We start from the raw sequence: 11,247 nt of genomic DNA, 5'->3' as shown, positions 1-11,247 counted from the left end.
TGCCAGCAGCATATTTTCCTTCTAATGACCCCGTGCTGTGAGAAGGCGGCTTCCGAGGGAAGGACTTGGGTCAGGGGGGAGGAGAAGAGCCTTTCGCTTCTCCAGCCCCCAAATGGGGACCGCTGGGCAGGGACAGAGTAGGTAAATGGCTGGCGGGTCTTCATTAGATTGGATGTTCTTTAAAGCACCTTTCTGTGCGGAGAGAAAGCCCAGAATATCCTTGTCATGCATTGTCCCCTTCCTTCCTTCCTTTTCTTTTCTTTTTTTTTTTTGCTTACAGAAACCTTAAAAAAATTTAATTTTGGTAGGGTGGTGGGAGTTTCTTCAGTGTACTAATGATTTCTCCACATCCGTTCAAGAAAGTTATTTACTTCCTTTAGATACAGATATTCACTATAGGTCCTTTCACCAAATATCACTTCAGTAAACATTTGTTAAACTTCACTGTTTAAAGAGTGTCCTGGATGTACAAAAAGTAAAAATTCATGGTGCTTTCTATTATAAGACTCACATTCTAGAGCAGCATGGTCTGACAGAACTTTCTGTAATGATGAAAATGTTCTATATCTGTGCTGTCCAACACCGCAGACACTAGCCACATGGTGCTATTAAATTCTTGAAATGTGGCTAGTGTGATTGAGAAGCTGAGCTTGTGTTTAATTTTAATTAATCAACATTTAAATAGCTAAATGTGGCTATCGGCTACCATATTGGACAGCACAGTCCAGACTGCAAAGCCTTGCCACTTAAAGTATGGTCTCCAGACTAGGAATACTGCCATCACCTGGCAACCTGTAGACATGCAGAATCTCTGATCCCACCCCACACCTCCCGGATCAGAAATTAAATTCTGACAAGATCTCCTGGTGCTTAATATGCACACTCTTCTAGGGAGGAATGAATTTGACATCCATGGTTAGAAGATACACACAAGTGGTTATCATCCTTCCTGCACTTTAAATGTAACTGGGAGCATTTAGGTCACCCCGCTCCAACCCAGAGACTCCAATTTAATTGGCTGGAGGTTTGGCTGCAATATCACAAGTTTTAAAAGCTCTCTGGGGGATTTTAATGGACAGTGCATTTGAGAACCATCCTAGCACAGCCTAGGACAGTGGTTTTCAAAATTGGGTGAACATCAGGATCACCAGGAGAGCTGTAAAACAGATTGCTGGATCAAACTCAGAGAGTTTCTGATTCATTGAGTCTAGGCTGAGTTCTAGAAATCTATATTTCTAATAAGTTTTCAGGTGATGCCGATGCTGCTGGTCTGGGAACCACACAATGAGAAAGAACCAACAGCGCAGTAAATTTAAAAGCATGGGCTCCAGAATCAGACTGTCCTGAGCTGAGTCCTGGATCCACCGGTTACTACCTGGGAAAGTTACCAATCTCCCAAACCTCAGCTCCCTAAATTGTAAAAATGGACAAAAAGTAATTACTCTTTGGGTTGCTGTAAATGTTAATTGAGATAATGCCTATGAGATGCTGATCCCAGTGTCTGCTCTTAATAAACAATCAATAATTGTTCATTATTATCATTAGTATAAGAATATTCACTCATTTACTCACTCAACAAGCACAAACTATGTGCCAGACACTGTTCAAGGCACTGAGGACAAAGCAAAAAAACAAGATGATCAACATCTCTGCCACACTGTCGTCATGGAATCTGCATTCTAGTTGATTGTTTAAAATTAATTATACTGCTTTTATACTGCTAATCATAAAACCAAAGGAACAAAGGTCAGGGAGAAATTTGTTCCAACTGGGAGATGGGAAAGCTTCAGACAGGAAGTGGAGTTAGGGCTGTGCCTTAAAGGAGAGAGAGATGCCAACCAGAGACATGAGGCAGAAATTCACTTCTGACTCAGCACGAGAAAAGATGAAGAGGGCAAATGCAGCTAGCGGCCTGGTGTAGCTGGGGCAGAAAATCTAAGGGAAAGGGGAGGTTGGAATCAGGGCTATGTGCCTGGGGCTGCCCATGAGGGCCCGCCTCCACTCTCTGGCCAAACTGCACTGTTTTCAGGTTTGTGTTGGGTTCCACTTTATTTAAATCTCGATACACTGATGTAAAGAAACGGAAACCCGTGAAGGCTTTCAGTCTTGATAATTCTTACCAAAAGCTGGTCAACGTCAGTTGCAGCTATTAACCTCTCCTCACTAGTGTGGAGTTCTTCAAGCTAAAGAGTAGCCCCGGGGCCAGATGGTCTATGAAGTGGATGGACAACAGAGAGACTCCTGAGACTGTAACCAAGCCCCTGGAAGAATGACCATGAAGGGGGAAAGTGCTGTTCTGACCCCTTGCATTGTTTTCCTTGGGAAAATGGTGACATGCCATTGAAACTTGTTCACCTCATTTGGCGCTCTAAAATCTGGTCACTCTCTATCCTTTTAAGTAAACTCCAAAAAGGTAAGAAAGCATGAGGTCTAAGGGATGAGGACTCTTAAGTGGGGACAGGCAGACCTACCTAATGCATTCCCTCAGTTGCTGTAGCCACACAGGAAGGGGCGCCCAGATCTTGGCGTAACTTGCTTAAAACCATGGATAATAAGCATATCTGTCCAGTAATTCATCTGTTCCCAAGAAAATTGAAAAAAATAAAAACAAACAAACAAACAACAAAAAAAAAACAACCAAAAAAAACTACATAGAAGTGAAAAAAAAAAAAAACAACCAAAAAAAACTACATAGAAGTAAGGATATGGGGAAGGTCTCAGACTCCAACGAGAATCTCTCCAAGGGTCTCCTCCCAGAACAGGCTGGAAAAGTATAATGAGGCAAGGATGTGGAGGGCATTGAACACCTGCTAGAGCTTTTGGACTCCACAAGCCATGCAGAGCCACTGGCAGGCAGAACAGGAGCATGGGTCCAAGCTCCAACTCTTCCCAGTTCTACAAGTTTGGGCAAATTACTTAACCTCTCTGAGCCTCTTTGGCAAAATGGAAATAATAATCATACCCCTTTTGGTGGGCAGAATAATGCCCCCCCCCCAAAAAAAAAACATGTTCATGGTAATACTCAGAATCTTTGAATATGGTAACTTACATGGCAAAAGGCAATCAAAGTAGCGGACAAATTAAGATTGCTAATTGCCTGACATAAAATGGGAAGATTATCCTGGATTATCCAGGTGGACCCCCAGTGTAATCAGGAGGGTCCTTAAAAGTTTTAGAGGGAGGCAAAAAAGTGAGTCATGGAGAGGTGATGACAGAGAGCAAGTTCGGAGAAATGAAGTGTGAGAATTACTCAGCTCACTGTTGCTGGCCTTGAAGATGGAGGAAGGGGCCATGAGCCAAGGAATGTGGGTGGCCCGTGGAAGCTGGAAAAAGCAAGGAAATGGAATCTTCCTTAGAATTTTCAGAAAGGAGCATAGCCCTGAAGACATTTTTATCTTAGCTCGGAGAGATCTATGTTGACTTCTAACCTATAGAACTGTAAAGATAATAAACTTGTGTTGTTTTAAAACACTACACTTGTGGCAATTTGTTACCACAGCAAGTGGAAACTAATACATCCGTCTTGTAGGGTAGTGAGGCTGATGCCTGGTACATAGAAAGGGTACTTTCTTATCTAGGATGGGCACTTGCAATCTGCCTCACAAGGTAAGCATCTTTCCCCTCGGAAACGCCCGCTGCTTCCCACACTGCTTGTCTCACCCGTGGTCACAAGCCTCGGCTGAGCCCAGGCCTCTCCCAGAAGCCTCCTCGCATTCCTCTGCCCACAAGAGTTCTTTCTCCTCTGAACTCCCATGGCTCTTACAGCCTGTACCTCGCAATTTTGAACGCAATTACATAGCGGGCAGTGTTACCTGCTGTTGCTGCATGTGTGTTTATTTTGGCTCCAAAACTAGATGGAAACCTTGGTCTCAAACAGGAACTATATCCTGTCCTTTTGTTGTTGTTGTTTTTAAGAACCTGTACTTTTTTTTACAACCCTGTTTTTATCACCTTTTGACACAAAAAAGGACTACCCAGGCATATATTTATAAGCAGATATCCTAAATCATTTTAATTGCCCTATGGCTGGGCACTAACTCATTTTTCTATTTTTTTTTTTTTTAGCATAGTTTTCTATTTTCTAGAAGAGTCTGCTGAAGATTCTAAAGTCTAAGATCCAAGGCCAGGTCTAACGTGAGCTAGAAAACCAGGTTTACAGTTTTTCAGCCATGGCCCAATGATGGTGGCTCCTTACCAGCCCCTGATTTCATCAGTCAGAGAACGGGGACAATGTTGGAAAAATAGGGTGGCCAAGCATGTTCTTCTCATCCCCATGCTGAGCACACAGTAGGTGCTCAATAAAAACAGATTAGTTTCACTCTCTTCTTTTAACCACATAAGATGACCCTCAACAAAAAATAATAAACACACAAAGGAGGCACAGCCCACTGACCTACCTTGGGGATACAGTTCCCAAAAGAATGAGACAAACAAAAAGTTCTCCTCAGAGCATGTTATTCAAGTCTCAAAATAAGATATATCTCTCATCTCAAGGTACATTTATTTTAGTGAGGTAGGATAAAAATTATGTGAGAGAAACAAAAATGAATAAGCTAGTGTGTGGGAATAGGAATTAAAATAAGCAGCGACTTGCCGCCTGCCAACGTGGATGTCCTCACATCCCGCTGCCTTATTTTTGGTTCCATTCTGGTTTGTTTTCTTCCTTGGCACTTTAAAATAAGATAGGTAGGTTAGAAAGAGAGGCCCAGGATACTCATTAAGCTTGTCCTACGTACACTGTACTTAACTCACATTACCTCATTGAATTCCCACTTCAGTTTTAGAAGATGATTGCTATCAATATCCCTATTGTGCAGGTGAGAAAACTGAGTTTAAGACAGGTAAAAACAACCTAGCTCAGAGTGACCCATCAGCAAGTGGCTGAGCCAAAATGTGAATTGAGATGGTAGAACCCAGAGCTTGCCTCTGATTCACTCTGCTCTATTAACTAAGGATGTGTGGCAGCCCCTAGTTCATCTTTCTCTCAGGTGAAGCATCTCTGATCCCCAAGTGGCTAAGGTACCCTGGGATTTACGATACACACACTAGCTCTGTGTTTCCCTGGTTCTAGTGGCAACTCTAGAGACTAGAGGTGGGCAAGGAGGAATGAGAAGGTAAAGAGGAGATGTGAGGGTATGTGTTCTTAAATAAGATCTCTTCCCTGCCCGCCTGAAGTGAAGCCCTCTCTAAGTAAGAAGAGATGGAGGGGTGCCAACATAAAGCAGCAAAATCAGCTCTGTCATCCACAACCCAGTCTTCAAAAGCCCAGATCTTCCAAGGGTAAGGACAATGTGAATATGGACATTACGTCAGACTAACTCCGGAGCAAACCATCCCTTCTTCCACTACTCCCAACTATGTGACCTTTGATAAGACAGCTAGCTTCTGTAAGTCTCAGTTTCCTCATCTGCAAAATGGGAAAACTAATTCCTAGATCAGAGGTTTGCTCTGAGGATTAAGTGAGTTCATATATGTAAGGGGCTTATCAGAGTGCCCAGCACATAGTAGAACCAGAATAAATGTTGGCTGTCGAATGCACACAATAAAGTAAGTAAACACTATGCTATATACTATGCAACCATATATTAAAAATCAGAAATTAAATGTGGTCTGGGAAAGGTAAGGGCAAGTCATGGTGTTCGTTCTCTTTTTTATCCCTCAAAGTGCTGGCTACAGCTCAGACCTCTGCTCTCGGCAGGGCTCAGGAAGTGTGTGCAGGAGAAGCAGGAGAGACTTCAGTTTCCTGCATCTCATCCCAAAACTCAGCTAGTAAATGTAGCACCTTTTTCATTTTCTGGGAGGAGGGCAGCACTTCCTGAAATGTCCCATTTAAGGGGATTATTCCTTCTCTGTACACCATACCTCACGGGAATGTTCATTCTATCTCTGACAGCTCATTGCTACAATTGTTTCACAATGTAATAACCCGTGTATTAAATCAGAGACGGGAACCTTCTTGAAATATTATTCTACCAAATTCTCTTCTGTAACAGACAGACCAGTTTTGAATCTGACCCAAGGGGCTTAGTTATCAAAAAACAAGAACTATTTCATTAAAGGTGTTTTCTCTTACAAGAGGAGAGAGGGTAGTTGTTCTTCTTCTTATTATTTTATAGCCCAAAAGGTCATTGGCCTATATTTTTAGTTTCAATAACACCTATGCTCCTAATATACTATATAACATACTTATTTACTCATGTTTTTCTTATCCTTCCCCTATTGCAATGTCAAAGGGATAGTATGCTATTTTATTCACTGTTGTCTCCTAATCATTTGGAAAAGTGCCTGGTACGCAGTAGGTGCTTAATACATATTGTTCAATTAATGAACAAACTGAAGCACATTTTAAAGCACAGTTTTTTTTCTGAAGAACAACCACAGTTGATGCAAAAGTATAACTCGTTTTCTTCCCTTTTCTTTTTCTCCCTCTTTTTCTGTTTGCTCTGCTAGTTTTTCACTAAATCAGAGCACACCTCTAAATATCAGGTTAAAACCATCCACAAAAAGGCATGGGTTTTTAAAATATCCAAGTTCTCCTGACACTAAGCTTCTCTAGGGAACATTTCACTCACAACAAGGAGACTTGGCTCCACACCCTTAGCTAGGGTGAGATCTGCCGGCTTCAGAAGAGGGATGCCTCCACCACAGTCATGAAGGGGTATCCCCAATCATCTAAGACAACAGGGGACCAAGGGAGAATGAATCTTCACATAAAATTCAGTTTCATGAAGTGTAAGGACTGGAAAGTAGTAATTTAGTCCAAACTTTCCAATTTTCAGATGGGAAAACCGAGTGTCCAGAAAAGGCAAGTGGTTGTTCGATGTCCACAGAGTAATTAGAGCACAGCCAGGTAGAGAAGGCACATTCCTTCCTTTAGTTCTTCTTACTTTCCTCCTCCCTACCCTTTCTCCCTCCCCACCTACCTTCCACCCTTCCTTCATTCCTTGTCTCTTTGTTTAAGGCTTTCTGGGTGTATGTGTGTGTTTGTGTGGCGGGGGGGCCCTTCACAATGGGATGGTTTAGAAAGAGCCCTGGTTAGCAGCCCACGCATAATTTTGACTCAGAAATGTTGATGATTTAATTTCACTAACTTCCCAATCCTCCTCAAAAACTTAGATCCCAAATTTCTCATTAATAATACAAGCGTCTTAGAGACTTCCTGAATGGAAAGAACTTCAGATATCATCCAGCCCAACCTTTATTTTACAGATGAAGAACAGGCCAAGTGATGAAAAGTGAGTCCCCTGTGTCATGAAGCCAGTCGATAGTTAAGCTGAGGCAGCCAGGACCCTTGGCTCCGGAGCATATTTAGGTCATGCTGAGGACACTTCTCAGACTTGTGTGCAGCTCTAATGGTCTCATCGTGCCGGCTAGAAAACTCAGTCTGAGCAAGCACATCTCATATCAAGTATGAAAACTTTTCCATTGAGAAAAGGAATACAATTCTAATGGGAAAAGTGGTAGAAAATAGAATCCTTATAGGATACACACACACACACAGGCACACACACATATGTGTGTATATGATTATTACATATATTATATATAAAAGATGCTTTTTAAAAATACTTGATAGTAGGTATCTAATAAATTCACAGTGCTAACAAGGACATCGAAATATATTGCTAGTAGAAGCATATTCTTGATATAACATTTTTGAAACATTATCCATCAACATTTGTACAAACTAAAATACACATATACTTTGATCCAGTAAGTCAGTCCTCTTCCAGAACCTAGAACTATCTATAGAAATAGAATTGTACAGGTACGTGGATGAGGGTATTTATTAAACTATTGGTTATAGTAGAAAAATAAAGCAATAGGGTCCATCATTAGGATTATCACTGAATAAACTGTAGTACAATTTGGGAAATTTTCTGCAACTGTTATAAAATGAATTATTATGGAGCTGAAGGGATTTCCATCATTTATTAGTAAGAAAACCAAATTGTATTACAATGTGATTGACACATTATTTTATACAAAGCCCACCACCCCTAAAACACTATTATATGTGCATATCCATGTTTGTTTGTGGTGAAACAAGCATGAAGCATAGTGTAGAAGTCTGTTAACGCTGAGCGTCCCAGAGAGCGGGCAGTGATGAATGCAGGGGGAAGAGATGATTAATATTTTCTTTATGTATATACATATTTGAATGTTTATACTGACTGCAACACATATATTTTACTTTGAAAAAAAATTAGGTTATGATCAAATTTTCTAAAAATAAAGACAGATGGAACCCCAAAGGTCCTCTGAATCCTGTTTCAGCCTCCCTTCTTCCCCTGGAGACTTATGGCAGCAGAAGCATTCTGGGAATATTATTCATCATGGCAAAGAAAACCTTGAAGCTGTTTCTCTAAGCCTTTAGCTGCCATAACCAGTCTCTGAGCTAGTTACTTTTCCCACCAAATTGTCCTTATTCTGAAACAGGAAGTGACCTGCCAAGGAGAGCAGAAAGTGAAATGTGAACACAGCACCAGCCTTTGACTAAGCTCTTCCTTTGACACGGGAAGGAAGCTCAATCTCCTTCAGGGTGAGGGGTGACTCAAGAAGCTTACCCTACTCTGCCCCACAAAGGAACTCATAACTATAAATAAACCATGCAGGACCCACTTTTCATAAAACTAAGAAGCAGCTAGAAGTGAACTTTGGCAGGCAGGTTTTCTGGGGTGCATGAACCAGCTACTCAGAAAGTTGGCGTTATCCCTGGGGGCTTATTTGTCCAGTACGGACTCTGCGTTGAATGAAAAGTGACAGAACCATAAATGTAGAGTTCCTGACTCTGAGAGTGATGACCAGTTTTACAGTGCTTCGACAATGTAAAACTGCATTACCTGAAACACGAACTGTGCAAATCCTTATAGTCTAGTTCTCCAAAGAGAACTGTCACCATCAACTTCCAAAACTCTAAGCCTCTGGTCCACTTTAGATTCTGCATTTCAACCATGGCTCAGGAACCAATAAGAAGAAAGAAAGAGAGATCGACTTACCAAGCCAACTTCTGTTTAAGTATACAGACACAAACACTGGGGGAACTGTGAAGAAATCTACGACAGAGTTCACTTCCAGCCAGAACCACAGCTTATCATTGGCTGCAATAAACTAGGGGAAAGAAAAGAGAAGAAAAAAAAAAATGAGAAGCACGGTGCTAACATTCAAACTAAACTCTTGCCAAAGGGTATGTTTTGGTTTTCCTGAGGCTCTAGAGGGAGATGTTATTTGTCTCATTGTCTGTGTGTGTATATATATATACACACACATATATATATATACACACACGTGTGTGTGTGTGTGTGTGTGTGTGTATATATACACACACACACACACACACCAATTACATGTTATTTTTGTATTAGAATTCAGATATACAGTCTTTTTCTAAAAAGTGACTATGTGCTACATTAGCCTTGGAGAAAGATTAGGCTGTTTTCAACAGCATTATAACAATAAATAAAGCATATACGGATGTATTCACACACAAACACACAGACACAAAGACACACACACACACACACACACTCCACATCTGTATAGCTCCAGTCATATACAGGGTGTAGTATAAACCCCCTAAGCCTCAAATTCTGCTACCCTATCCCTTTGATTCCTCCCTCACAACTGTCCTTTCAGGATTCAGCGAAGTGAGCACCGGTAAACATATTTAAGGGTAGAAAGCTTTTTTGGTTCTATTTAAGGGAAAAATGCCCCCATATTTGAATAGAAGGAAGAGAAACTGTCGGCCAGTGGAGGCATAATAGTTATTTCAATTCCTATTTCTCTTCCTGTGAACACAATTAACGTGTACTTCAGAAAATGCTGTGCTAAGGAAAGGGCTCTCTCACAGACTGAAATCAGAACGCAGGTACGATGTCTCCCTGGAAACACTGAGCTTCATCTGGCCTGTGAGAGCAGGCACTGGTGGGGGATGGTCCCTGGGTCCCCGACTTGCATGCCCTTTTGTGATACTGGGCAGTGTTGCCCAAACTTACCCGCAAGCCAAAGTAGAGAAGGAAGAACACGTTGAAAGCCATGTCGATCTGTAACGTGAAATCTTTGTAGAAATTCTGGCAGGATTCTATTGGGCTATTAGACAGGAAGAAGAAAAAGGAAGGGGTGAATGACAAGCATCATCAAGTCTCCCACAACGTTGTGCAGTGGTGGTGTTCAGGGTAGAGGACAAAATGAATGATCAGAAAATAAAACATTTGGTCTTTTTACCCCCTGTGATAATCGAGCAAGCACTGCCAAGGGGTCTTTCCATTCAACCATTCAGTCTCTTTTTCTTTTATTTGTTTTCATAATCCTACACAAATATTATTTTTATCATCATTCAACAATTGAGCTAAGAATCTAAAGAGGATCATGCAGACTCCTTGGGGGAAGGACAAGCAGGAGACACCACGAAATTCCTTAATTTCATATTAACCCTTAAAGAACTGACTTTTTTCCTTTAGAGGACACGTACCAAAGCTAAAAACAGTCCCTCATACCCTCCGGCATGTTAGAAGTTGAGCCCATTTCTAATTAAACACAGTGGCTGTGTTTTGGACCTTTTTAAAGCCATAAGTTGATTAATAGTGAAGGACCCAGGAGCATCTCAGGAATGCTGTGGAGGAGATGATCCTGGTTGATGTTCTGGCTAGGCTAAGTATGGACTTTATGTGCAGCATTCTGATCTGAGGAAAGAAGCATTGCCCAACTTGTAAAATGCAAGACTATTAAACCAAAATGTTGAAGCAGTACTCTAAGGGTTAATTTTATTTTTATTTTTTGGCATGCAAGTTAATTGGCATTGTGTATGTCAAGCAGCCAGTGCAAACCCCCAGCACAGTCTACTTTGTTCAAGAGTAGGCAGTTTAAAAGGGTACCACTATACAAACTGGTTCATGGTTTCCATGTGCTTCCCACATCAAACTGATCAGAAGATCAGTGTGTGAAAAGTCCCAAGTTTGGGGCTGGGTGGGCAGCAGGAAAGCCTCAGAAGTATCTCAAAGCTGTAAATGAAAATTCATGATGTACTGTTACCACTGTAAGCAAATGGTAACACTTAGGCCAGAAACATAAAGAAGGTGAGGTGAGTACGGGGAGAAGCCAATACTTTCCCCGGACGAAAAGCATGGAAGACCACCGAGCCAGGAGAGCACTAGCTTGAGAAGTGCAGGACAGAGGATTTCTCAGTATCACCACTTTGGAAACTGCTGTAGGCAATACCAGTTAGTATAGCTGTACTTCTATGAGGAC

The 11,247-nt window shown here is 41.5% G+C and overlaps 1 protein-coding gene across 5 annotated transcripts in view; it reads right to left on the bottom strand.

Moving 5' to 3' along the window:
- KCNMA1 (potassium calcium-activated channel subfamily M alpha 1) overlaps nucleotides 1-11,247 on the bottom strand; it is a 686,137-nt gene that overhangs the window by 274,935 nt on the left and 399,955 nt on the right. For all 5 annotated transcript variants that reach the window (XM_025049379.1, XM_025049381.1, XM_025049380.1 and 2 more), the window contains exons 4-5: nucleotides 9,996-10,089; nucleotides 9,000-9,111 (exon numbers count right to left, since the gene is read on the bottom strand). In XM_025049379.1, coding sequence (XP_024905147.1) covers nucleotides 9,000-9,111; nucleotides 9,996-10,089 — 206 coding nt within the window. The remainder of the gene's footprint in view (nucleotides 1-8,999; nucleotides 9,112-9,995; nucleotides 10,090-11,247) is intronic.

This window comes from Pteropus alecto, unplaced genomic scaffold (assembly GCF_000325575.1).
Source record: "Pteropus alecto unplaced genomic scaffold, ASM32557v1 scaffold155, whole genome shotgun sequence".
NCBI lineage: Eukaryota > Metazoa > Chordata > Mammalia > Chiroptera > Pteropodidae > Pteropus > Pteropus alecto.
The sequence above is the reverse complement of the archived record's forward strand: the minus strand, read 5'-3'. Positions and strand labels throughout refer to the sequence as shown.